We start from the raw sequence: 27,952 nt of genomic DNA on the forward strand, positions 1-27,952 counted from the left end.
GCTTTTTCATACAGTAGCCTGAAATGGCAGAAAGTGGATATACCTTTTGAACACCTGTTGATGGACAGAAATGTCTTTAGAGCATGGGGGTTTCACTCTGGGACAAAAGGGAAACTTCATTTTTAATCTATAGTTCTAAAAAGAGGGAAGTTACAAGGATTATTAAATGAGAGGTTTGTATTTGTGAGTCCAATAAAAATTCAAATACAGCTGGCTGAATAGTCTTACAGTAAGAAGTCACTTGTTTCATACAAACTTATTTTTTAATCAGATCCACAGATAAGACAGAACTAAACGAAGCTCACACAGCTTACCCCGTCCCCTGAGCTTGCACACAGACTGTGCCAGAAAGCAGTTAAGGACCCCAGCTGCAATGCAAACCAGCTTCCACAAAAAGCTACTGCAGTTCACTCAAAGAAAGAAGAGATATTTCTGCATTTAAAAAAAACCAAAACCAAACCAAACCAATCAACACCCCATAAACTTGTAAAGGAACTTGTATTTCTTAGAAGCTCATTTCACCTAGGTAAAAAGAGTCACTGTGGCGCAGAGTTTCTTTGCCAGACTCGATGGAGATACAACACAAAATGGAATTTTCAGGGTTTCATTTTTAACAGTTTTAAAGCAAAGATTTGTAGTTTGGATGGGTAAAATATTTGTACAGTGAATCCTGAAGAACAGTTTCTGACACAGCAAGCTTGTCACAAGATGCATTGCCAGCATGCTGTTGTGGCACAGACTTCATTCCCAACAGCTTCTTGCCCATTAGGCATCCAGTCAGAACAACTTCAGGAAAACGTAATTTGGCTTTTCCAAAACATGAGCAAAGAACAACTCCAACAGAGGAGTAATTGCAGTTTATATATAATGTGCAGTTTATACATGAAGTATTTTATTCAACAGGAAAATATCACTCTGAGTCACCTGTGTGCATGAATCAGCATGTGCTCTCAAGTTAATTCAGAAGGCCAAAACTTACGGTAGCTTCACATCATGCTTTCTACTTCAAGACTCCAAAACTAACATTCTTTAAGACATCAAATGTTTTTAAAAAGAGGACCTGAATCTAAGAACTGTGAAATATAGGCTTTTATTAAAGGGGAGGAAGAAAAGAGCATGAAAACCATATCAGTCATGTTTCCTTAGGATAAAATGCTACACAGCCACCCCCAGTATCAAGTATCACAGCAATTTATGATGCTAAAGGAAAAAAAAACATACCCAGAAATCCCTCCCCCAAAACCCACAAACGTAGGCAAACAATGAACAATCTCAAATTATTTATTAGGAAAAGACAAAGTACTGTTTCAACATTCATACAGAACAAATGGTAATAAAACCAGGAAAATAAACTGTAAAAAGTAGGCCCATCACAGAGGATTTGGGTTATGACAAAGTAAATGAAATCCAAACTTCATTCATGCAAACAAGCAGTAAAGAATTATTTACAGTTTTGATGGGATGAATTACAGCATTGGCCATATTTGCGCCGCAATCAAATGACTCAGTGACATATTAAAGGGATCTAATCTGTACATTCAATAATGAGAATCTATAAAAAGAAAAATAATTTAAACAATTTACAAGAGCTGTATTACAGATGGCATAAAGGTATCATTTACAAGAGCTGTATTAACAGGTGACACAAAGGTATTAATCAGTAATTTATGAATAAAAATTTGTAGCACATATTTTTACATCACATCTTCAGTGTCTGAACAGTAAACAAGAAAGTGGAGACATAACATGAGTGCAATGTAATAGAATAAGGCAACTTAACCAAATGGCTCCTCAGAGAACTTCCATCCTACAAGAGTTTACAATTTATAAATTTGCCTGTCCATTTTACTAACTAAAACAAGTATTTGAAGACAGCAGTTGGTGATTAGAAGGCCTGCATACAATGAGACAGTAGATGGAAAATTAAATACTTTTTTGTTAAAATGCCAGCACTCAGGAATGTAAAAAAGTGCAGATTATCAAAAGCCCTCTATGTCCTATCTCTATAACATCAACACACTAATTTTCATGTTCTAGATGTTGTAATTTAATACATCTCAAAATACTAATTCACCAGTCTTATAATTAAATTCTTTTGTAATGCACAATCTGAAACTAATATACCTCCTCCCAAAGCATGTATTTACAATCTTCTTAAATTGATGCTAGAAGAACTGTGAAATGCTAGCAATTAATAGCAAAGATTAGCAACTGACACACCATATTCCAGTTTATTTTATAGGCAAGACTAATTAACACATTTAGCTTTTAATATTATTTTAAATGGGTATTTTTGCTTTTTCAACAACTTCCTCAAATTCTTACAGTAACAGCTGATTTTCTTGAAGTTTTAGCAGAGAACAAATGCCAATCGTGTTCTACTTGATACAATTTGCTTTAACAGCTACAATAACAAAACAATATGAAGGATAACATTGAAATCCAGCAATGAGAAGTCATCTGTATCATAATGTGCAACAGGAAAGTTATGGGCCTTACAGAAAGCAGCACAGGAAGCCAAACCTGCCAATGACTTGCCACATTGACAAACACAGTCCACATACTCAAAAAAACCAAAAGGGAAATTTGAAATAAGGCCAAAAAATATTTGCAAATGATAAATTTTAAGTCTGTCAAAAGGACCAGGCCATAAATATTTTATTTACAGTTTCTATTTAGAATCTTTATTCTCAACAAATGATTTAGCACCAGCAGGAATATGCAAAGTAGCATTACCAGGCAGAAGACCTCGAGGCCAAATCTTGCTCATTAGCTTAAAACAGTCCCCGTTTAAGAAAATCACCTACTCAAGTAACTGAAGTGAGCAGGATTTGGCACTCAGTTATGCAAACCTAGACTGCTCAAACATATTCCATTAGCACATTAATAATTACATATATATTACAGCATCTTTTGAGATGTTTTCAGAAAGTGTGTTTTTAAGAATACTTAATATGCTTTACATGTGTGAAGTAAACAAAACTAATAAAACAGGCTTCTGCAGACTTTTTTTAAACTCAAAGAATTAGTAATTTTATCAACAGATGATAATACTGGTGATGTACTTTGGAATATATCAGTAAAACTTAAAGAATGTAAGCAGGGAATGATCCCTGTGTACTGTGATACTTCTTTAATCTCCCATGGTCATGTCTGAGGACTTAATTCACCCATTTTATCCACAATGATTGTAAGCCTGCCCCCTATCACTGTGCGTTAACAGGAAATGGAAAAATTAAAAACAGTAACTGTATGTGTCAAGCGTGCTCCTAGTTCTGCACTGTGACCTACAGGTCTTGGTCAAATACTTCTAATCTGACCCACAGATTTTTGTTCACTTTTTAACCTAAGCAAAGCTCTGTTACATATTACAGGTTTTCTTAAGCCTACATAATCCAAAAAAAGGATGTAGAAAGCCCTGTCACTAGGAAAACACTGACAAGGGAAAGAACTAGTCTCGTTAGGTGTGCAGATGGACTCAGGATAAAAAGCTGACCACAACCAGCTCAACAGAACTGCACTGACCTTCATCTCTGTTCTGAACTAAACTGTTTCCTTGGGATTATAGCCACCTACTATCCAGAATGTGAATAGTGAAAGTGATATTTAAAAACAGGTTGAATGTAAATTTAGGCATTAACGTAAGTTAATGACTGAAGGCATTAGACACCATCTAGTCTTTAAGAAGCACAGATTTGCTCTAGATAAGACACTTTAATTAGTTCCAAATGTTAAAATCCCGTTGTTATTCTGAAACATTTAAAAATGAGAAGTTATTGCAACTTATCTGAAAGTAGGTACTTCCTGAAGACCTATACTGGATAGAGACATAGAGTTAGTATTACAACCCTTAAAGGAAATATAGTCACCTTGCATGTATACTACCAACAACTCAAATGCAAGTAGTAATCTCTGTACTACTGAAGGAATATTTAATCTGTTATGAGAAGCCAGAAAGGAACTTTTGTTCTTAATATACAGGCTGAGATTAAGTGGGACAGCATGGTCTCATATTCTTTCCACACCATAACTCTTAAATTATGAACGGAGGTGTTGGCAGAATCACACAGGTGCTTGCTTGCAGAACACTAGAGAGAGGGAAAGATCTTCAAAAGGCAGGTCAGACATCTGAACACCCTTTGAAAATCTTGACTATAAGACAGTGTACCAGTGCTGCTTCCCTCCAAACTGTTAAATTTATTGAGGCTTTACTAAAAAGAATGAAAGTGTTTATACTTAAACCTCTGCTAGCTTTAGTAAAGAACGCTGAGGATGTGTTCACTCCAGCTTGCTAAATACTCAAAATGTATTGTAGAAGAAGTTCCCTTCTTGTTCAAATTGCAGTTACCCTACGTAGAACTAGAAAGGTGAAAGTGGTTAAGTTTAATAGCCATACCAACCTGGAATAGCTTCATCTAAAAATGAACTTCCTTGGCCAGAAATAATCTGTACTTATCTGACTAAAACCGCATGATTTTTAGGGAGATACTGATAGAATAAAACTGTGTGTAATACTTAAAAAGATCAAGCTGGAGAGACGAGACCAAGAAATGCAGAAACATTACCCCAAGATAAGGGATAGAAAGCCAGAAACCTGATGCTGTTTTCCTGGCACCTCTAGCTACACTGGATTGAAATGATCATCTCCATGGCCAATAAAATTATCTGCCATTTCTCTGGTAAGCAACACTGGTTAGGAAACCTCATGGATAAAGTCCCAGTACCAGCAGAATTGGCATTATATGAAAAAATTAAAAAGGCACTCACATGGCTGATTGAGCTGAAAACGATTACACATTCAAAATGAGCTTTATGTTTTACTTTAGAAGAGGAAATAGCACACAACTTTCCTCTAGAGAAGTGGTTCTACTTGAGAAGACAGAAGTAGCCCTGAGAAATCCCCAAATTTCCTCTACTGCAGTACATCACACTGAATCAATTCACTCTAAAGCTGCTTCAACCAGTTAGCTTTGAGGAAAAGGAAAAAAAATGGCAAGGGTGAAACTAAAAACAGAGAAGATCAGGAAAAAGCAAGTTACTTCAGTGATTTGTATAAAAGAAACAAGCCTTTTCAACCTATTTAAAACAGAATTTATATGAAAAGACTTTAAGGCTTATCTTGCAACTATTTGTGATGCCTAGCATTTTATGTGGTGGTAGAGTCAATCTTTGGAGACTCTAGTAACAAGTTCTAAGTTGAGAGAAAATGAGATGAAAACCAAAGATGTGGCTTACATACGGGACCCCTGGGCTTTACAGTAGGGCTTGAATACTTCCCTGGTTGCTCTTGTAATAAGTAACAATTGTGCTGATAAAACCAGCAAAAGGAAGCCAATTTTTTAGAAGCTCAAGGGAAGTAAAATAGAGGTAGGGCATACTTTTTGATTCTCACAGTAGTTTCTATACAGTACAGCTATTCAAGAATTACTCCATTAATTTATTCTGTAACTCTGTACAATTTACTTTAAAAATGTATCTTAGGTCATATCAACTTCAAATGGTTTAAAATAACCATGGTTGTTATGTAATCATCTTCTACATGTGCTTCTGGTTAAATATACAAGTAACTTCTAACCACTGCTTCAGGAGCAGCTCTCTTTCCATATCACAAAATGAGAAGTGAAGGAGCAATAAATATGGTCTAAAAGAACTCTTTCTAATCAAGCTGTAGTATGTGTCTTAAAGTACCTCACTTTGCAAGGAAAATACGCAGTTGGTTTGCAAAATTTTCAGAAGGCTGTCAAAACATTCAGAAAATTAAGTCTTTACAGAGTTTTATAACCAAATAAAAGTTACTTTCTATAGTCAATTGTAACTTAAAAGGAACGGTATACAGCATTTATAAAGATATTCTATAAAAACCATGCTCACTTATTTTCTGAAGTGCTCTGATTTAGCATTAGATCAGTTGAACTATGAGTGTAATTTTTGTTTGTTTTTTTAACGTCTAAAATGAAACATCAAAGCAAGCACAATGGAAATGTAGTATGAGTATCAGGAAAAGCAACGCTAAATAGAACTGCATTTGTGATTGGCATTGGGCTTAATGAATTGGCTACTCTAAGTTACTGTACCCTTAACGGACCACAGAAAATTAAAAACCACAACATATGATGTTAGTATGGGGCTTTGAATTTTAAGAAAAGAAAGAGAAGACTGAAAATAACACACAGAGGTTTCTAACACAGTAGGTGGATGTGTCTGTGAATACAACACAGCCATGCTGTGGAATACTCGAGCAGTTTTAAAAATACCTTAAAACCCCAGATATGAATGTGTTCTAGTCTGGTTGCTCCTCATGCACTTATAGGAAAAATTTAACATTAAAATGGTATCATAAAATTGGGTAGCTCTTGAGTCCACAAAGAGTCATGTAGCTAATGACTGTATAATATTCTTAGAAGTTTAAGATCTCATGCCCTGGCTTCAGGACTAAACTTATTACAATAATCACAACTGTAAATTTTAAAAGTATACAGAAAACCCCAAAGATCAGTTCCAGAGTATGGATTTTATCCCAAGGCCACAATTTGATTAATGATTCCATATTGCAAGTGCACTAAATATTGGTCCGTTTGGTGCTGCAATACAAACTCTGATGCTGTCACTCAACTTTCAAAAACAAACTTCCAAATCCAAAAGCAAGCTAACAACCTTTCATTTTCAACATCTAATTAGATTCTGATCAACTCTTATAAAATTAAGGGGAAATCACATTTTCAAATTAGTAGGATGGGGCAGAAATTTTCCAAACCTCCACAGAAATGAGCCAAAGCATCACAATTACGAGGTCCCATAGTTAGTCTATTTTATAAGTATTTCTTCAATTCTCTAAGGCTTTGTGGTACCTTTACAAATAATGATGCATGATGTCAGAATTTATAAGAGAAACAAACAAACAAAAACAAACCAGAAGGCATTTTGGAAGTCATGTCCTGAAAAAAACAACCACCCCCCCCAACCTGCCTTCATTTATCATTAAATTCTTTTCCAAATCCAACCAAAGACAGAGGGGATCTTCCCAAAATAACAGCTGCATCTTCAAATAAATGAAGAGGGAAAGTGAGTATCTTCACAAAACCTTCAAAACATCAACTGCTTAATCTGCTGCTTTGGCTGATTTTTTGTGTTTCTATTCTTCCCACTGAAAATCAAAGCATTCATATTACTTCCATTACACGTAAAAATAAAATAATTACTATTCTTACTGTGGGAAGCAATTGTTTACAGTTTCCTCATCTTGTAGATAGTACCTTACTGTTTTTAAAGTTGTTTTCTGTAAGTACACATTGGAAATTGTGCTCATAATATAGTATAACTAATGAAAATAATTTTTCATTCATCAATTATATACAAAACGGATGGGCCTAAAGCCTCAGGAGTAAACTTGCAATATTTTCATGCTGCGCACTTAAAGGTTTGGCATTCCTTCTTCTGGAAGCTTGTTTTCAGAGGATGTATTGCATATTAAAAGTTCAATACTGGCTACATGTACCAAGGAACATATATGATATCCCCAAACAGTTCACTTTTCAAGGCCCAACAGAGTGAAAACCCCCCTCCTTATAATGGCAATATTCAGTAGCTAATCACTTCTTAAAAACAGTTACAGAAAAACCTGCTATTTTTTTCTCCCCTCCCCAGATTTAGTTCCCATTGCCATAAGTGTCATTCAGGTGGAAAATACTTCAGTGTTGTGACATCTGGTACCTCAACTGAAATTTGGCAGCCCAAGAAGAGCACCAACAGCTCCAAAGTATCCCTGTTCAAAACGAAGAAAAAAGTATTTCAGGTTCAAGTAGGGTATTAAATTCTGCACTATTCACATTTCAATGACAACAAAGCATCTGGTGGACCAATGCTACAGAAAGACCACCACAAACTTTCAATATATAATCTTTTATAATAATTTTTTTAAAGCTTTGCAAAACAAACATTTTATCCTTCTCATCTAGCTTAACTTTAGATTTCACCCCAAGCCTCCCCATACACTGCAGGACTTCTAAGACATGTATCAGTGACTCCTAAAACACAAAATCAGGTTTGGTTTGTTTTTCCTAGAGGAGCTGCATATCTTGGTTGTCAAAGGATCTTCGATATCCATGCCAACACTGTTCCTAAGGTGTAAGTCAAAAACTTCTTAAACTAACCACACTTCACATTCTTTAAGAATTATGTCCAAGCTTCAACACTGTTTTTTGGGCTGTATACTCACCTGCATACAAAGAACCACATTCTCCTGTTGGATTACTTTTCCCCTCTGGGGAAGCAAGATGTTCCCCCTCCCTACAACTATGAAATATAGAAGTGTTTGGAATCTACACTTGACCAAATGCAAGAATTTAAAATTTATCCAAGGAAAATCTGAAGGGGCATAGAACTAACAAAGAACCATTCTGCTATTACTGCAGACACTAGCACCAAGACAGACTACTGTCAGTCTCAGGATAAGCAATAAAGGAAAAAAGTTGTGAGAATCAAATGAAGGGGAAATGAAATGCTGTAACATTTGCAGACCAACAAACTGAGAACAAAGCTACAAGTCTCCCAACTGCTGCACCTGTAATTAATACTGGTTGCCTATATTTTAACCAAAACAAGTCAACTCTCTCAGCATTACATACTGATCTAGATTGCAGAAGCTGCCCAAAAGCAGGGTAGTCTCAGAGCATAAAATCACTACGACTAACTTGAAGGTGTTACCTGTGGTTGCATGAAAGCAGTCCTTGTTAAAAGCAGTCTCAACTTTCAAGATGTTGCTCAAGCTCAGTTGAGAACAACATTAAGTATTGCAACGGCCCATGCTTTAGATCTCTCTGTAATCTTTTGAAATACAATACTTACTATTGTTTCCCTACAAAACCAAGGAAAGACTGCTGAACCTTAGTGCAGAGCTTAACATTTTCTTGTCCCTCTCCACAGATCTATAGCATGAACTGAGATACCCCAAAGCGACCAAAGTACTTCCCTGGCAGAGAAAGCTGTCCCCAGAGAACCAATACAGTATGACAAACCTCCTTTTATTTTCAGTGCTTACTGAGTACTTGGGTGTCTCAGGATATCACACATATGAGAGCTACTCAATACACGCATTTTTGATTTATGGTAAAACAATACATACTGACAAGTGAACCGCAGCATACCTCATGTTCTAGGAACAAGGCCTTCAGCTGGCCTTTTGACCAGTAATCCAGTGCATATGCAAGAAGCTTCATTGACAAAGTATTCACACGTAAAAAATTGCCAACAAATACAACTCTGTTTATTTTCTAAAAAGAAGAAAAAAACAGCAAAGAATTAAGTCTTTTCACTGTTTAATACAGCTTTCAAAAATTAAGCTATGAAAGAACAGACTGTCTCGGGCAAGGAAAAAAAACCCCAAACAACCAAACCCCAAACAATCCACAATTAAAACATGGTTCCAAAATTTAAAACACAGCATACTTGGCAAAAAGGAAAAACTCTGCAACCCTCAAGAATTAAAGGACTTAATTTACAGTGAAGTTGCATTTGTGTTTCAAATTAAGTGAGCATTTTCAGTAATTAAGCCAAAGAAACAGCCCAACTAAATGTGAAATTAAATGAAAAATACTTATATTTGGTAGAGAAGACTCAATGCCTTCATAGCCCTGTACAATGCTGCTTGATCCATATGCAACAAGGCAGCACTGTAAAGAAGCCGAAGACAGTAAGACGTAACAGATGTTCCTTTCATCTTCAGACCTCAATATACCTCAGCATAACATTAGATTAAGACTTAAATACTAGAAGTGAATTTTAATCAAGTCAAATGTAAAAAAGTGAAAATCGTTTGACTTTCCCCATTCACTGAAATAAATCCAACATTAAGTGGAAGCAACCTTAAACACTGGCTTAATGATATAAGCGCAAAAACCAAAGAAAATATCATTGTGTTAGTGCTTAAATAAGTGCTTAATTACGTTAGATGAATACACATATCCAAGTTGTTACAAAAACTAGTATGACAATTCAACCTGTAGTCAAATGACTAACATGCAACTGTTTTTCACCATCTTGATTAGTTCATAGTGAAGACAAGATGAACACACTGTTAAGGCACCCAAACATAATTCTGCTCTAAAGCAGGAAGCCAAAATAATTAAATCCATTTTATCTTTATTTAGCAATTCAAGGTATTAGTTTGTGTATCCCCATTAACTATTTCTTATAATTTGTAGCTCTGTGACATAGTTGGAATTAGAACCCCCAAAATTGGAATAAAGCTAATAAAGCTAATTTGTGCAGTTTACAAGTTCTGATTTGTACTCATTTATTAAATTGCATACATTTGCCTCAGACTCAGACTATTAGTATATACCTTCAACTTCACCCCCATTTTAACTCTTCTGTTATCAAGCTTTGCCATAAAGCAAAAAAGCCAAAATTAACTTAATACCCACAAAATCAACTTTCTTCTCCAAGACAGACATGTGAAAAGGAGAAGGAAACTGAGGGAGAATTTGCAACATTAAAACCAGAAAAATATATTAGTCTGGCTCCTAAGCAAAAGGAGGATTACTGCAGCTGACAAGGTTGTTGATATTTCTGAGACTATCACGTCCATAGATTTCAAGCAGAGCTCTAAATACACTTACCCTTAGTCTTCTCTAAGAAAGCTGTTACTAAACCTCACTTTATCTAAAGCTTGTTGATAATTAATGAGGAAATCCCTGGTGCTGACACCCATATCTTCTATGCCTAAATTCATTATTCTTCCACAGGTTCCTGACTGTCCATGCTAATCATAGTGCAACTGAATGCATACTGGTTCTGTTCAGCATAGTTTGGAGAAACAGAAGATGGCAGGAAACTGTCTCTGTATTAACCAGTACGAAGACAGGTGTCAAAACAATTTGAAGTCTAAAGAGTTGGTAAAAATTAAAAATAATGCTTAACTAGAAGCAAGGCTTTCTACAAGCTTTAATCAGAGAATAATTTCAGCTTGAAGAAACTGCTGGAGGCCATCAGGTCCTATGCATTGCTCGAAGCAGGTCTTTCAGCAACTTAAATGTTGAAGTTGCTCAAGTCATGTTTTAAAACTCTCCAAGGACACACAGCTCACAGTCTCTCTCTGAGTCCATGTTTCAGGGCTTAACCACTCTCATTGTGAGCATTTTTTCCCTTATACCAATCAGAGTTCCCTTTGCTACAAGTTGCGTCCATTGCTTCCTGTCCTGCTGTGCACGGCTACCTTCTGCTATGCACAGCTGTACCTGGCAGCGTCTTCTCGGTAACCCTCTCTAGATAGTGACCACCATTCCAGGCTTCAGCTTCTTCCTCAGGCTTAACCTGGATCCCTCAGTGTTTGCTCATACGTTAAGTGCTCCAGCGCAAGGCCCTGTCTTGGTAACCTGTTACACTTGTTCTAGTTTGACAGTGCTTCTGTTTTGGTGATAGTGGTGGTTGGGGAGCAGGGGGAAAGAGGTCATGCCCAAAGTCATCACCTCCTCTGAACTGCTGGCTACGTCCTTGCTAACGCATCTCAGCACAAGGTCAGCCTTCACCATTGCATGTGTACACTACTGATATGTGTTCAGTTCAACTTGCCCATCAGCACCCTCCTCTCTTCTGTAATGCTACTCCCTAGCCAGTCTGTATCCCACCCTTTGCTTTTGCCGTGAGGATGCTACACTAGAAGGTCAGCAAGCTGTTCTGGGCTCCTTATGCCATTGGGACAACCTCCCACAAAATCTTGCTTCCTAACCCCCCCTCCAAAACCAGAATCCTGTTCTACTCAAGTCCATCTAGAGTCTCCATTCTCCTACTTTCCTTCTTCACTTTCCTCAGGATCTTAAACTCTACTATTTCAAGGCTGTCACTGAAATCCCTGACCAGTTCTTCACTCGTGAACAGCAGGTCCAGCACCATGCTTGCCTACTCAGCCTACCTAGCACTTGTGTCAGAATATCGTCCCCAGCACACTGAGAAGTATGGATTGCTTATGATGTGCCTTGTTACCCTTCCAATAGAGGTTGGGATAGTCCCTCGTAAGAAGCAGGACTTACAAGTCCTCTTGTATCCCATGCTGCACATGTTTGTATACAGAGACTTAAGTTGGGCCCACCATCATCCTGGTTTGCAAGGGGACTTCAGGACCTGTCATCACAACGTCCTGTGTTCCCCTTCTCTCTCACTTGTCTGCAGGCTTTGGGCTCCATTCCCCAACAAAGCTAGTTTGAAGCCCTCCTCATTAGGTTATCCTCCCCATTGGCAAAGACATCCTTGTCCCACTGCTCCAAAGACAGCCAAAACATTCTGAACCAATTCCTAGTTCTTTAATACTACATGAATTTCTTCATTTCATTTGAGAATGTACTAAAAGGTTTAAAACAATACATCATTTTAGCAGTCATTTAATCTGAAACCAAATAATAGACCTATAGATAGATCATTTCCTTGTCAGAAGTTTTTACCTCATTTACTGCACACATCCGGGCAATAGACCCAATGTTATTGGTGATGGTGACCAATATGGCTCTTGCAAGATCTTCTTTACTAACAGACTCTCTCTTCTCTTTGTAGATCATATTTCCAAAACTAGAACAGGAAAAAATCCTATTAAGTACAAAGTGATTCATGTGCACTTGAAGTAATTTCTGAATGAATGAAAACAAAGAATGTAATTTTTATGCTACAACAGAACTTAAGTCACATGTTTGCTCTTAAGGAGCTCCCATTTTAAGTCTATATTAAGTATAGCAATTTGACAACTGATACTATAACGTGTGTATTTATTCCTTCACAGGAAACAGTCAATCTTGTCACAATAATGACCCCCAACAAAATAGTTTTGTTTGGATTGTTGACTTCCATGAAGAAGCATCTACAGCAAAAAGTAGTCTTATTCTTAGGCAAGACTACTCTGCAAATGTAGTCACTGTAAATTAAGTTAATGCCTAAGTCTGACTGGCGAATCCTCCAAGTCCTCATGCTTGCTTCCTCACTCACAGAATCTATCCAATCCTCTATTCTCAGAGTAGAAGTAAACTAGAGAGGAGATCAATGGTTTTATGATGGAACACAATCCTCTGAAACAGAAAATAAACAGCTGACAGACTGCAATTTAGGTTGTATAAATGAAAAGTTCTAGATTAGAAGGGCATTTCTATTACTACACACAGTAGGTAATTTCTTACGAATTATAAGAAGTAAAAAACAAGACAAGAATCCATAGCTATGCATGGTATTTTACTACCAAGGACTCTGTGCCATATCTAAGTCAGTTCGGAGAGCCAGAATCCTGAATATTCTAAAACTCAAATAGTCATCAAAGATGCTAAGGGTCTTAAAAAGTAAATGAGAACAAAAAAATACCTATATACAGACCGAGTTAAGATGTATTGATTAAAAGTGTAAAGTTTGCACATATTAAAACCTCTCAGCATATGCTCTCTCAACAGGCTTGGACTCAGCTGGCTGGAGAGGGAATAAAGTTACTGTGAATTAAGACCTCTTACTACTGAATAAGAGCAAGGATTTAATGAACTCACTTATGTACATATTAGTTTCACTCCCAAAGTTTATTCTGCTTACATTTCTTAAGGGTAAAGAAACTGTAACTTCACCAATAATCTTCCCCAATGGACATAAAACTTGCAGCTATGACAAAAATCCTTTGTCACTGGCAGTAAAAGACATAAATTCTCATTGTGCAAACTGTTTACATTCAACAGCCTTCATAAGTGAGAAAAGTAGTTAAAAAGTTATGCCAGGTGCCTGTACTGACAATCATGCACCAAAAAACGCAGTCTTTCAAAAAAAATTAAGAGATACTACTGTAAGAGCAACACAAATGCCATCTACCACTCACCTTCCCTCTGGACAACAACCCTACTAAAAGATTCTAGGAAGTCAAAAAGTAATCAGCTTTGTTTTTCCTCTGCACTTTGTTCTTGCCACTCCTGTGATCACCTCATGTTCTCTGACTTATGTAAAACTGTATATGACATACCACACGAGGTTTCTTCAATACCTAGCTAGCAGGCACCTATGGTTGCACGTGGCTTTAAATCTTCAGGAAAACTGAGTATATATACTTTTAGGATAAAAATGCAACTTGACTACAATAAAAGTTTGCAAAAAGCAGTTTTCTCAGTATTAATAGTTCAAGTCTTTCTTTTGAAGCCCCTAAAACCAGTAAAAGAACCAACAAAAAGATCTCTTGCTTACCTGGATGCTACAGCCCATCCTGGCAAGCCAAATCTTTCATAGTCTCCTCCATAAATGTCTCGAACCAGCTTGTCAGCATGTGTGCTGTCTCCTTTGGATGCCATTTCCAGAGCTTCTTCAAAACTTTCACAGCCTGTCAACAAACTGCATAAACCAAGAAAGGTCCCTCCACCTAGACTAAGAAGAAAGAAAACTAGTTGCTTTATATACTTCCTCACATCAAAGATTCTTGTGTTTGACTAATAAACAAACAAAGCCCTCCAACTTAGAAACCAAGCTGTCTGCTTTCTTGCTTAAGGTTCACTAAACAAACAGCTGTCAATCAATTTAACATTTATATAAGTCACTTACAAGAAGCTAACCATACAGTAAGAGCTAATAAATAGTTATAAACTCTAAAAATGTAAGCTGGAAAACTTAATCAGAGACAAACTCCCTGAATACCCACATCATGCAACTGACTGATCCTTGATCTTTTACTGTAAAAGATGTGGGGGCACTATTTATTCTTATGGAGCAAAAGAAACACAGGTTCACTGGACACATTATCAAAATTTAAGACTAAACCTATAAAACTCTCACTATGCAGCGCTTCTAGCACTCACTGATTGATAAATAAGATACTAGCTAAGTCTCCTCAATACCAGAACTATGGGAATGGGCTTCAATGAATGCAGCTGTAAATTAAAGATAAAATATTTTTCCATACTACAGAGTGAGGGAAGGAATAGATGGGGGGAGTCAGGGAGCGGAACCACTCTGAAAACAGAAGACTCATTGTTCCATAGAGTAACAACCTCAGCTTAGGTTTTTGAGTTACCTTGTTCCAGTTACTCTTTTATAATTGTCTTTGGAATGGACTGATAAAATACTGACTCCTGAACCAATGTTAACAACCAGCAATGGATATGGATCATCCAGGTTAAAAGGCATCTTTTGGCATCTCTCAGGATCTGAGGCATTTTCAAAATAATAGCACTCTGCCTGGCCGTTGAAGCTGACAGAGTCTATATACAATAAGCCTTTGACAAGGCAGTCAAGCTCATCCAGTTTGTGCAGCTGGAGGTTTCCAATCTGTGTTAAAAAAGAAAAAAGACAGTGTCAACGTGTGCCTAAACATGCTGCAAATTTGTAAGTACATTTGTACTGCCTAACTTTAAGAAGCTCTCTCAAGCGACTAATTCAAGAACTTCAACCCCACTATAAAGCCAAAGAAGAATTCAGAGGTAAATTCTGAATACATCAATTAGCAAATTACTCTGACTATAAATCTAGACCTCAGACTTGAATCAAGAACAGACAGGCAGTATAAATACCTGCTTTGGTAAGCCCAAATGTAACTTTTGAGATACTCGGACATTAATCCATTGAAAAATTAGCAACATTTTTCATCAATCTAAACAAAGAGTCACCAAATACCCTAGAGATCCCACTGAGTGTCATCTTGGTGAAAATCACACCTGCACATCTTTTCAAGGTTTGTGGGTTTCCTCCCCCATCTTAGAAGTCAGTCATTTCTAAGATGTCAGCAGATAAAAACTTAAGATAAAAACCTCAATGGCACTGTACTAACTATCCTTGCAACTTTATTAACACTCCAAGGACCATAACAAAACCACAGGTCAGAAATTCTATGGGACTTTAGGCTTGTTACAGTTCTTCCTCAGTTTTGCACATACATTTAAGCTGCCATTCTCTCACAAAGTAGAAACACAATTTAACAGGTGCTGTGGATTCCAGGAAGGCTGTAATTTCACACCATACTTAATCCAATTTAACTCTAGGCTTTCACAAAAAGAGTGATCACGCTCTCTCCCTTACTGCAGCAGGGAGTTCCAACAGTTAGAGTCCGATTAGGCAGCTAATCCAAGAAAAAACACCCATAAAGTCTATCTCTGAATCAGGTGAGCTGGCATTTAGAAAGCAGCCTGCAGTTAGATTAGGAAGCTGCACAACCAGACCAGGCTGCACACTGCTGACTGACATCAGCACCAGATCACAGCACTGCCAGTCCCCTCCTCTTCCCCCAGATCCCTTCAGCATTTCTTGCCATGGCACAACTGTGAAATTTCACTGTTGAGCAGATCAGGGCACTGTTCCAACATAAAATATTTCTGTGGGGTTTTAGATAATGAATTAGTTCTGTTGTACAAATTGTGACCCTATCCCACAAACAGTTGTACCAGCCCAACACAAGACTGGCACAGGAATGGAAATACAAGCAGATTTTTGAAACTGAACATTTTGTGCTATTGAAAGTCTTCTTGTCTCTAGAAGCACAAGAAGAGGTATGCAGCCACTTTAAAACTAGGACATCTGCACACTGGATACTGTGATAATATTCTTCGTTAGTAACAACTATCTTCAGATAGAAACCGCATCTAAACAAATGATCAATTTTGATCAAGGGAAGAGTCAAAACACCTCAGAAAAACCCCAAACTGCTCTGCAGTTGAAAAAAAGACTGTCTTTGAGATACACATTTTGTCACAGATCTCTAAACAATACACTGGACTAAATTAGTGAGGATAAGCCCACCCACAAACATTGAAAACCTATCATTAAAGACTGCTTAGGAAAGAAAATCCAAAGCAACTCAAGCGCCTCAGCAGTTTAAGCACATTTCCCATCAGAGAAAACACAGATTAGAAAATGGTTAACTTCCACAAAGCTGTCCTGCATTTCACTGCATTAATGGAAGTTTCTAATTAGCTGTTAGCATTAGATCTCTGTGTTTATTATGACGATGTCAGAAAGCGTATTTCTAGATTATCATGCTTAAGACTGAAAAAGAAATTAATAATTAATAATCTCTGAGCATTCCACAGTTTTTCAAAATACTGCTTTTTTTAAGTCATCATCAGCAATGCTTTTAGCATCAGCTTCAGTACAAGGAAAGATAGGCTACCTACTGTGCGAAAATCTTCTTCAAACTTGTAAGCACCACCGCCGGTGGCACAGAGCACCGTATGTAGTGTTGAAAAGTTTTTATTTCTTCCCATTTGGATAAAAGTAGGCAAATCATGAGTTGGGAATCGAATAAAGTGCAAGTTTCCTCTTCTAGCAAAAATCGTTAAGTCTTTCAGCTCAAGGTGGACATCTCGAATGCCAGTGGATCCATAGGCTACATTGGAAGTCAGGTATTTCCGGATGCTCTTCAAGCTTTCAACTTCCTCCTGTTCCTCCTCTGCAGTGATATCAATAGGTTCAAAATATGCAAGTTTCACCAAAGTTCCCCCAATGTCCATGCCAAACCATGGAAAAGCTGTGAAGATACAAGAATCGATCAACTAGCTTAGTTAAAGAGCAAAAGCAATACATGTAACTTAAGACTAAACCAATGCTATACTTTTCAACAAGAAAGACATTAACAAAAATGCTCACAGGAACAAAGAATTAGTACTCATTTCCACTACATGATCTTAAACATCCCTCTGGCTGCAGGTAAAAGTGGAAAAATGAGCAACTCTATTTACACATTTATAATGCTGTCACACATGCTCAGAAAGCCCAACTAAAAACTCCCCAAACCATACTACATCTTTCATACCACCTCAACCAAAATTCAACCACTTTTTTTTGGGCGGGGGGGGAAAGGAACAAAGGATTAAAATAACCTTCACTCCTAAAATAATAGTTTTGACATAGTTTAACACAAAGACTGCAATGCACACTCCTGAGAAAGCAGGTTACACATTATAGCTGACAAAAGCAGCAAGACAGGTGTTTCTCCTCTAACAGTTATCTTTTGCTCTCATAACATGTTTTGTTTGAGAGGGAAACATTAATTTATTTCCATGTATTTTAAAAATTGACACAGTTAAGATGCCCAATTTCTGGAGCTGAAGAAAGCTGTTCATATAACCCTTGAAGTTACAACAGGCTAACACAAAGTACTATTAAGAAGTACATACAAGATAGAAAATTAATATTACTGAACCTATGCTCCATTTTTCTTTTTTTTGTATCTTGGATAGGAAGGAGGAATTTCTGTACTACAAAGCAACAACACTAAACCACAAGCATTTTGTCTTTGTCACTTCTGTGGGGTGACTGCAATTCCTAATAGGGATTCCATGGTTTATGTCATCTAGGACCATGATTTGAATATGCCTGTGTCAATAAATCTTCCTTCCATCTCCTGTGCGTGGAGAAACAGATACTCAGCAACCCTACCGCAAAGACAACATCTTCATTTGAGAGTTTCCCCACTGTCATATCCCAGAAACAGTGTTTAAAACTTAATTTGTAACTTTAAGAAAGATCCTGAACATCCAGCTGGGAAGCTTGTATTTTTATTTCCCAATTGCACTATAACTTGTTGAACTGTTTGCAGTTTTTGGGGGTAGGGTTTTTTTGCTGTTTGTTTGTTTGTTTTGCTGGGGGTTTTTTTGTGTTTTGTTTTTTGGTTTTTTAAACATTCTGTAGAGTTCCAATTTATTTCTTCAGATGCAATTCATATACAGAAGCATGAACCTCAGGAACAAAACCGAAAGATGCTAACATGTTCATCCTAAGATGTAATTACGTTGGACTTACATTACCAGTGGGATCTATCCTTGACAAGAACGGCCTACCAAAATATTTTAATCTATTTAGTCATGGCTGCCGGCATGCCAGTTCATGTATAACATGAGTGCAAAAGTTAAAAAAAAAACCAAAACCAAACAAACAAAAAACCCACAAAACCCCACCCAACTTAAAAGTTGCCTCAACTTTCAGGAACAGATGTCTGGAAAATATTGTCAGATATCAACAAAAAAGATTGAGTCAGTAATCTTACTCTTCTTGAAAAACAAAATTTAAATACAAGGTTAAATTCTGTGAGCAAAATCTACCTCCAAGTGGGAATCATGAAGTTTTATAAACCTGATATCTGTCCTATAAAGTTGAGATCTAAGCATAAGGCGAAGCATAAATTCACGTATGAATTGACTTTACAGCTGCATAACTCTGGACATACGAAAGTTTGTCATCTTACTGTTTGACCACAATTAATTGATGATTTATTAAGTGACCTCACTAAGTTTCAGCCTCTTGTCATATACAATGTCACAAGACCAATACCGAAGAAGGGAAGTTGACTAACCCAGCAGACCAGAAAGTGTTTGTAGGAGTCAGTCCAACCCACTCAGAATTTAAATAGAACACTGCAAGCCAAGTACTACCTAAAATACTTTGGATTCTTCCTACTCAGTGGGTCTACTGAATAACTAGGACCTAATCTTCCACAAGAAGAAAGAGAGGGGAACAGCTGAAAGTTCAACTGATGAGCTTAAGGAAGATTTGGTGCAAGTCATGCCTGTTTGTCAGAAGATCCACCACATCCCATGTTAAATGATCCAAAGGCTTTTGCAAATATAGCATTAGTCATATCTCTCAAAATCTTAAGGTTTATGAATCTTGTATACCAAGTAAAAAGAAGAACAGTTGAACTGTAAGGAAGTTTATTCCATAATTCAAGTGAGAACATATTTGAAGCTGAAAAATGGGATCATGCTGTACAGTATCAGTTTTCTGGGTTAACTGAGTGATCTCAACAGCCATTTAAAGATTTTGAGACTGATTTTTCAGTTTTCACCTCTGCAACAAACCCCAAGAAGTTTCACACTTTTCTACTGAAAATTTGTCAAGATTTGGCTAGTAAGTACATTGCTCAAATTTCATTTGCAAGGTGGAGAAGTTCTGACAAGAAACTGAGCCCATGTACTGTTAACTTACTCCTTGTACCAGCAACCCAGAAGATACTACACAAGGATTCTTGTGTATGTAAGCCACTCTTGATTGATTTATATACAGGTCTAGCCAGGAAAATTAAAGCCATTTCGTTTTCCAAACACAGAAGGGGATACACATACACATATGTATATATGGCAAGCGCACAATCAGTTGAACTGTAGCTGCAATTTTGGGACTGCAGGGATACAAGATTTATCCATGTTTGAGCTACCTTTAAATATTAGAAATACACCAATTCTACAGAGTTAGAACGTAATTATACATGGAGACAACATGGAAACCTTGTGAACTCTGCTCCTATTGCTGCAGCCTTCAAATCAGTTTGCTTTGGGTGGATCTTGGCTCAGGATCCATCCTATCTGGATGCAGGGGAAATGGAGAAAACAGGAACCCATGTGAAAACACCAGTTCCTCTTCCAATTACTGAAAAAGTTATTTCATTTGCAGGATTAAAATAAGGCCACAGAGAGATTCAGGATGGAGGACTACTCAGAAAATATACTATGGAGAGCACGCTCCAGTTTCCTACAAGACTTGCCCTTCAGAGGGCAGCCAGCTAATCATGGCAATGGCTAAAGATGACATACCTACTTTAAGACATGCCACACATACAGGAAACCTGTGCATTACTTGACACTACATATATGAGCACTCTGCTTAAGGTGATGTTGCTACTCTTTGAGTCATGTTTGAAGCACAAGAGTTGTCACCCTTACATATGTTATCTACAGCATATATACCAGCACCTGTAGCTGGTACAGTCTCTCAAATCCATGAAAAATTTAATTCTGTCAGTCTTGTATTTGAAAGCTGTCTTGGAACAAGACAAAAATAGCATGGCATGTACCTTGGGCTGAGAATATATAAATGATTCTACAAAAAGTATTTTTATACTTGTATCTGTGGGTCATGCTTCTTTGAGTGAGAGATTTAAGAGCAGAATGACGGCAGCACAATCTTTTGAAAAAACATCCCCAGACATCAGCTTGATCCTTATGGCCATCATAGTTAAAGAAACATGCCTGGCTGAGACCAGTACCAATTGCACAACTTCGTTCCAAGCTCATAGCTCTGCGGATACCAGGTTTGAGGACCTGCGGAACTGTAGCCATCATTCCACAGCTTCAATTCATGTGGAGAGTCAATGCACCTGCATTAAAACTGGGCTTTTTCTGCAGCTGTATAGGGATTTGGTCATTAAAAGATTTCTCTCAGCTCTTCCTCTTTATAACTGTTCCTGTTCTTAGGAAGACTCCACAAAAAGTGATGCACAGCTCAGAAATATTCCTTGCTGAGAATTTAACTGCTATTCACAGAACAAATCCACCGTCCTGCCTTTTCAAAGTTCAGTTCGTCTCTGCAGAGGTCAGCTGCAATTTGAAAAAAAGAAAAGCAGGAACCGAGCTTTTTACTCAACAAGCCAAATTGCCTTGGATAGACTACCTAAAACCACTTCAAAAACATGCATTCTGCTTTTAGTAAATCAAGCCAGGCTCTATTTAAGAATAAATAAAACACATATTTTTACTATCTGAGAAGAGACAAATATGCAAAATAGAACATAAACTGGGAAGTCGACACCCATAAGGTTTAATACAATACGTCACACCTAATTGAACTGTCTCCAACAGGACAGCAAAAGGACTATCACAATATCCAACCTCCCCAATTCCAAATCCAGAATTTCTTTCACTCCCCAGCTGTGCCAACAGTCACTGTGGTCCCTACGTAGACACAGCAACCAGGAACCTTTGCTATAAAGGAACAGACTGTTCCATACATGCTGTGAAAATAGCTTTGAGAAGCAACCTGCTCAGAGTTAAAAACATGATCTTTAAGAGGATTCCCTAGAACTGCTTCCTGCAATGTAGAAAGGCACTTCCTGCACGGGAGGAGGGCTGTCACAAGATGCTGTGGTCAAGTAATGATGCAGCAGTTCTGCCTAGTAAGAAAACCCATGCTGATGGCTGTTGGTCCTTTTTAAAATTATTCTTTAGAGCTACACAGGGAGGCCTCAATCTCTTGTGTTTGTGCTTTTCAAGTTCTTGGTGTACATAGCTTCTGGCAGCAATCTTAAGGTTACTTATATCTTATCATATAAGGTCTTTATATGCCAAAAGGAAGTGATTACAGTAAAAAGCCTCTCATGCCAACACAAGCACAAAGGTTGAAGTGTTCTCTTTTTCTACAGGTTCTGCTTCAGCAGAGCAGAGGACCTTCGAAGTTCTCCACCCAAACCACATACTAGTATTTTGACTTTGTACACCCATTTTGGATCCAAAGCTGCAAGAACTACACACTCAAAGACTTAACTACTTACCCCTTATTCAGTCAAGCATAAGGTTCTTCAGTTTAATGCTCTATTTGTATTTACCTTTTAAAGACTGAGAAACAGGTTACTGGTAAACTCTTTTCTATGAACATAATGACACATTAGAAACACAAACACCTTTAAAATACTTCCTTCTCACTGTAAGATAAAATAACAGTCTGGGTCAATGCTGCATTAAATTAACAACAAGAAGAGTAGCTACCTCCTAATTCAAGCAGGGAGCTTTGCACCATAAAAAAAAATAATTCACAGCTGTCAGTGACAGCAGAGAACAGGCTACCAGATTTTGTGTCATCTTTGTAAGAAAGTTTACATATTATCAAGATATAGGACTGTTGCACTTCAAGTACAACCACAGCTTGGGGAACAACTGCAAAAGCGTGCTGCAGTTCGTGATTCTATATTGGCTTAAAATACAAGAAAGGAAAATGATCATGGAATCACATGGAAACTTAAGTTTACTTCTGCCAGCACTGCAACAGTTCTTTATGAAAGTATGCAGATTATCAGTTCTGATACACAAAACTCATCTTCTAATTCAGCTCAGTATGTAGCCTTTGATAACAGAACTAACCTTGATCCCATTCTTATCTGATTACTGACAAGACAAACAAGTTAACTATATAAAACACAGTTAGCGTTCATAAACACAACAACTTAAACTAAATGTATCTTGCAGTTTCTCCAAATGCATTTTCCTCTACATACATGTATACACTCTTATGCTTCCACTATCTCCCTAAAACATCTGCATACAGCAGAGTAAAAATTAATGGTAAACTCTAACACCTAAATCAGCTAGCAGTCTAAGGTAGCTAACATGTCCAATGGGACAAGTTAAGAGAAAACACATCAAAGGTTGTTGAACTGCTAAATCAAGTGGGATTAACCTGATGGCTAGGCAGCAAAGTGCCTTTGCAGTACCCATGTTACACGAATGTGTGCCTATGAGCCTCTACAGAGCAGAACTGCACATCAACCGTCCTTAGCCCTTGAGACACCGGAGAGTTTCTCCTCTTAACTAGCTTTCTAACAGGTTTTTGGTTCAAATATCCCAAGTCCAGCTCAAAATAGATTTGGGCTGGACAGAATTAACACCTGAATTAAATGCATCTGACATGCGCTGTCACATCCTCCCATTTCCCTCATGGGAAAATTTCTCCATCAAACTCTGTAAAGTCACCACACTTTCCCACTCAGCCACCTCTAATCACACTACAGAAAGGCCACATTTACCAGTGGGAGGACAGGTGGTAATCAGCAATTACTGCAACTGCTCTTCATTAGGTTTACCACATCTACAAGTGGATACCATGTAAAGCTAACACAAGCCAAAATACTGTTGCTTTCATCTTCTCCCTCCTTGCTCATTCTGTTAATTTTGTTGACATTTCAGCAGCAGCCTCTTTGGGGATAGCTGCTTTTATTATTGTGAGATACAGCATGCAGAGGCATAATCTAACACTTACAGATGCAAACACAGTATAAACTGTGCCTGGCAGTATTAACCCGTTATTACAAGTACATTTTTCAACTGCAGTGAAATGAGAGCCTGTAACATCTACTATGGGCTACTAATCAGCTTTCGAGTAAGAAAATGCTAGGATACCACAAGACTAAGCAGCAAGTTCTATGAACAGAAAAATCCCTTTAAAAGATATTCTCCAGCAACTTAAATGGATTTTTCATCAATTTTACTACACAAATCCTGCACGGGATCACCGTGTCCACAATGACTACATGTGTCCATAGAATCACGTTAGAGAAAATAAACTTAAGATTTTCATCTTTTCTTTATATTGATACAGCGTTTTGTGAATCTCTGCTATGTACTTTCATAAGTTAACGTGTCTCAACTTGCCTGAATGGAAATGCAGGCATTTGCTCTCAAACTATTTTTAATAAACAATTAAAAGAAGCAAACTGTAAGAAGTAACACACACTGTGTACTAAATAGTAAAAGTTTTTGCCTTTCCTTCAGCAGTCCATTAGACTCCAGAGCCAAGATGAAGACTCCACTTCCCCTGAAGAGCACAGCTTGCTGGCACTTCCCTCCTCTCGACTGCCTCGCCTTCCCCTGCCAACATGAAGAGCTCTCTCAGAACGAGTGGCTCCTCTCCTCCCTTTAGACAGATCTCACACAGCAGCGGTTCTGCAAGACTCTCAGCTCTCACATTTATCATCACCACCCCCAAATAACCTTTGGAAATTTCTCTTATGAGAGCCAGCCATTCTTCCCCATAGGCATTTCCTTAGAAGAGCCATCATGCAACTGCTGGTTGGAAGGGTCCCCTGTAGGTCATCTACTCCAACCTCTCAGTCACACTAGCAGGAAAATTGCCAACACTAGATGAGGTCAACTATGGCTTTGACCAGCCGAGACTTGAAGACCTCTGAAGTTTTGCAAGAATCCGCCAAGGACAGAGGCTCCACAACCTCTCCAGCTTCCGCTGCTACACTAACTTAGTACAAGGTTTTCCTAATTTGAATTTCTGTTATCCTCCTTTAAAATGCCTATCACCTCTCATCACCTGCAAAAGAAATTTAAATGGCCCTTTACTAGCCTCTTTCAAGACAGCCAATCTCAGAAGCCATGTTCCACAAATTCAGCTGCGCTTCTCACAGTTTTACAACAACAAAGTATACTTGTCTCCATTTTACCCTCACCTCTCTTATGACAGACATGACACTTAAGTCAGTGCAATCATGCTTGCTTTCATTCTAAACATCACAGATAAAAGTACAGGTAGCCTAAAGCAATCTTTTCAATTCCACTTTGCAGGCTCTCACAACAGACTAATGACCTCTTATTAAATAACGATTAACCATTTTTCCCCTGCACCAAATCTGGCTCCAGCACAGATGATTATATACTCACTTCACCTAAGAAACATATACCCACTCAGCAACTGTACTGAAAAGTGTCTACAACTGTCTTAACTAAATAATTTGTAACTAGACAGTCTAAAAGTGGTGTTGTGAGCCCAACTCAGCTTGCAGGTCAGTTTGAGCATATAAGCCAAATGGACAGCAGTAGTTGGGCACCAAAGCCCCCGAACATCAATGGACTCTTCCATCTTCAGTGCTTTTGTGGATCTGCTCCTCTCTGAACATTCAGGTGCTCTCCCACTTCAGCCAGTGTGACTAACCAGGAGCAGAGATCTGCAGAATGAGCCTAGAGTTCTCTTGCCTATGAAACTCAGTGCTATTATCTTTAAAAAAGCCACTGGCTTCAAAATATGTTAAAGAGTCAAGATGAAAGAGACAATGCCATTTGACACTGTATTCTTCCCTTCCACTGCTTATGCAGTTCCAATTATTTCTGATTCCCATCATAAAACCAACATCGAAGTTCAGGTTCAAGAACTGGAAGAGTGTAACTACAAATCTAGCGTATTTAAGCAGTTAAAACTTCTTGGTAACATTTGGCATTATTATTTAAACATGAGGTTTAAATCCACCACTACAGAAAACAAGTCTTTGAGGCCCAACAGAGACAGTTCTGAAATTAGCAGGTTTCTGCAGTAGAAGCAGCCACACTCTCACCATTTTAAATTACCAAGCCACTATAACGTCTCACAGCCAATTACTGCTTCAGAGTCTCGATATCATTCCTTAAATATTACACCAGGGAAAAAAATGCTGTCTGAACCGTACTCTTCATAAACGTGATTACAGTCAATTCAGCGATTTCCACACACTGGCACTAATAAGAGGTGATGGCTAATTGTGTGCTTCACATTCACAAATGTGTGATGCACATTTAGGGTTTCCTTAACACATCACAAGAAACAAAGTATTTTCACAGCCAAACGCAACTGCATGTCTATAGCTATTTCTAGAGCTACGCTAACACTTCCTCTGTTAAAAACGTTTGGTGATTTTCTTCTTGTTGGGCTGGTCAAACAATATATTTAAAATACACACTTTCAATATACTCTCTCAAGTTGTACGCTCGTCATTAGATAGGCACGTCATATGACTAACAGCAGGCCTCTAGCTCTTTAGGACTAGACATCTTTTCCATACAGTAACTCACCCTGAAAATAAGTCTTTAAGTACGATGACAAAGATAAAAAAGCCTTAATCAGTGAAGTGATACCTGCACCCCTTCCAGGTCAGGTACACCCGTGTAAGTTTGACAGCTGTGCTGACTTGCACAGCTGTGCATCTGTTACACTGGGAAAACACCGCTTGTAGGTAGGCTAACTTTACCCAATCCAGTTCACTGTTCCCACAGAAACGCATGGGTAGTCCGAGACGTTTTGTCTGCATTCACCTGGGTCTGAACCACGTTTGTGCCCTCCAAAACAAATACGGTACTCCCGAATAGTAAGAAACGTTATTACAGCTGTGCTTGTTAAAGGGGAGCGTTCAGCGTATTTTAATGAAAGACTTGTACCCAAGTATTAACATGTATTCTCTCTCTCTAAAAAATCCGAAGCTGATTAGCCCTTAAAAAGCAAAACCGTAGCAACTGCAGCCGCCTGCGCAGGTGTTCGGGACACCGACTGAGCGCCGTCTCCATTAAAACCAGCACCCATCCCCCAAGCCCCGGTTACGTTACTTCCCATTCAAAGAGAAGCCCTCCCAGCGCGAACGCGGGTCTGCAAGACCACCCGAGCCCTGCAGCCCCACCGAAAAGGGACGCGCAGGAGCCAGCAGAGAGCCTCGGCCGGCGGCTCCCGAATTCAGAGAGCGGAGCGCCCCGCCGGAGCGGCCCCCGGTGCCCCCGCGCCCCGCCATGGCGGTACGACCGCCGCCTCCCCCCGCCCGGCGCGGCGGAACGCGCCGCGGCAGCCCGCGGCCTTACACGGCTTCTTGGCATCCTTGATCTTCATGGTGCGGCGGCGACGGCGGCGGCCCGGTGCGGCGGCCGGCTGGGGCGGGTGGGGCGCGGCGCCGCGCTCGGGGTGGGTCTCCGGCCCCTCGCCTGATGGGGCGGGAAGCGGCGGCGGCGGCTCCTCGGGGCCGGCCCTCGGTCTCCTGATCCGCGGGCGGTGGGCGGCGGGCGCCCGCCTCCTCGGGAGCGGCGCTGGCAGCGCCCACCGCTACGCCCGCGGCCCGGGCAGGCGCTCGTCCAGCGGCGGCATCGGCGTTCGGGGCTGGGGCGGGCGGAGACGGGGCGGGGAGGCGGCGCGGAGCGGCCCTCACGCCCGGCCCGGCGCGGCGGCCGCGTCCCGCTGCGAGGCGCCGAGCATCAGCCCCGGGGCCGCCGCGTGGCGCCGCGGAGGGCGGCCCTTCCCGCCGCCTCGGGGCACGGCGGCGGCCGGGGAGAGCGGCCCGGGGCGGCCCCTGCGGGCGGAGGACGCGGGAGAGGTCCCGCTCGGGCGCGGCCGGCGCGCAGGGGCTGCCCGCCGACCGCCGCCGCAGCCCGCGGGCCCCCCTCTCGGCAGGAGGGCGGCCCCGGCCCCCTGCGGAGGCCCCCGGCCGACACGGACGCGGCGGCCCGGCGCGCACCCCCTCCGGCACAAGATGGCGGCCGGCACCGGGGAGCCGCGGCCGCGCCACACAATGGGGCCGAGGCAGCGCAGCGGCTCCTGCGCGCCCGCTCCGCCGCTGCCGCAGCGCTGCCCCCCCCCCTCCTCCTCCCCCCCCCGCCCCGTCACGGGGCGGCGCGAGGCGCGCCGGGAGCCGCAGTCCGGCCCAGCCCGCCCCGCCGCGCTCGGCCTACAGCTCCCGGCGCGCCGC

General features: G+C 39.8%; 1 protein-coding gene across 2 annotated transcripts; it reads right to left on the minus strand.

The window, feature by feature from the left end:
* On the minus strand, positions 1 to 27,803 carry PANK3 (pantothenate kinase 3). 2 transcript variants are annotated; one of them, XM_075056208.1, is made up of 8 exons: positions 27,075 to 27,803; positions 17,103 to 17,455; positions 15,011 to 15,264; positions 14,191 to 14,367; positions 12,435 to 12,558; positions 9,144 to 9,269; positions 7,711 to 7,762; positions 1 to 18 (listed from the first exon to the last, which is right to left on the minus strand). In XM_075056208.1, the coding sequence occupies exons 1-7, from the start codon at positions 27,100 to 27,102 to the stop codon at positions 7,712 to 7,714; spliced, it is 1,113 nt and encodes a 370-aa protein (XP_074912309.1). In that variant the 5' UTR covers positions 27,103 to 27,803; the 3' UTR covers positions 1 to 18; position 7,711. The 2 variants fall into 2 exon arrangements, with proteins under 2 accessions (XP_074912309.1, XP_074912308.1); XM_075056207.1 differs by lacking the exon at positions 1 to 18 and adding an exon at positions 1,268 to 7,144.
* Between the last annotated feature and the right edge of the window lie 149 nt (positions 27,804 to 27,952).

Source organism: Buteo buteo, chromosome 24, assembly GCF_964188355.1.
Source record: "Buteo buteo chromosome 24, bButBut1.hap1.1, whole genome shotgun sequence".
NCBI classification, from domain to species: Eukaryota; Metazoa; Chordata; class Aves; order Accipitriformes; family Accipitridae; genus Buteo; species Buteo buteo.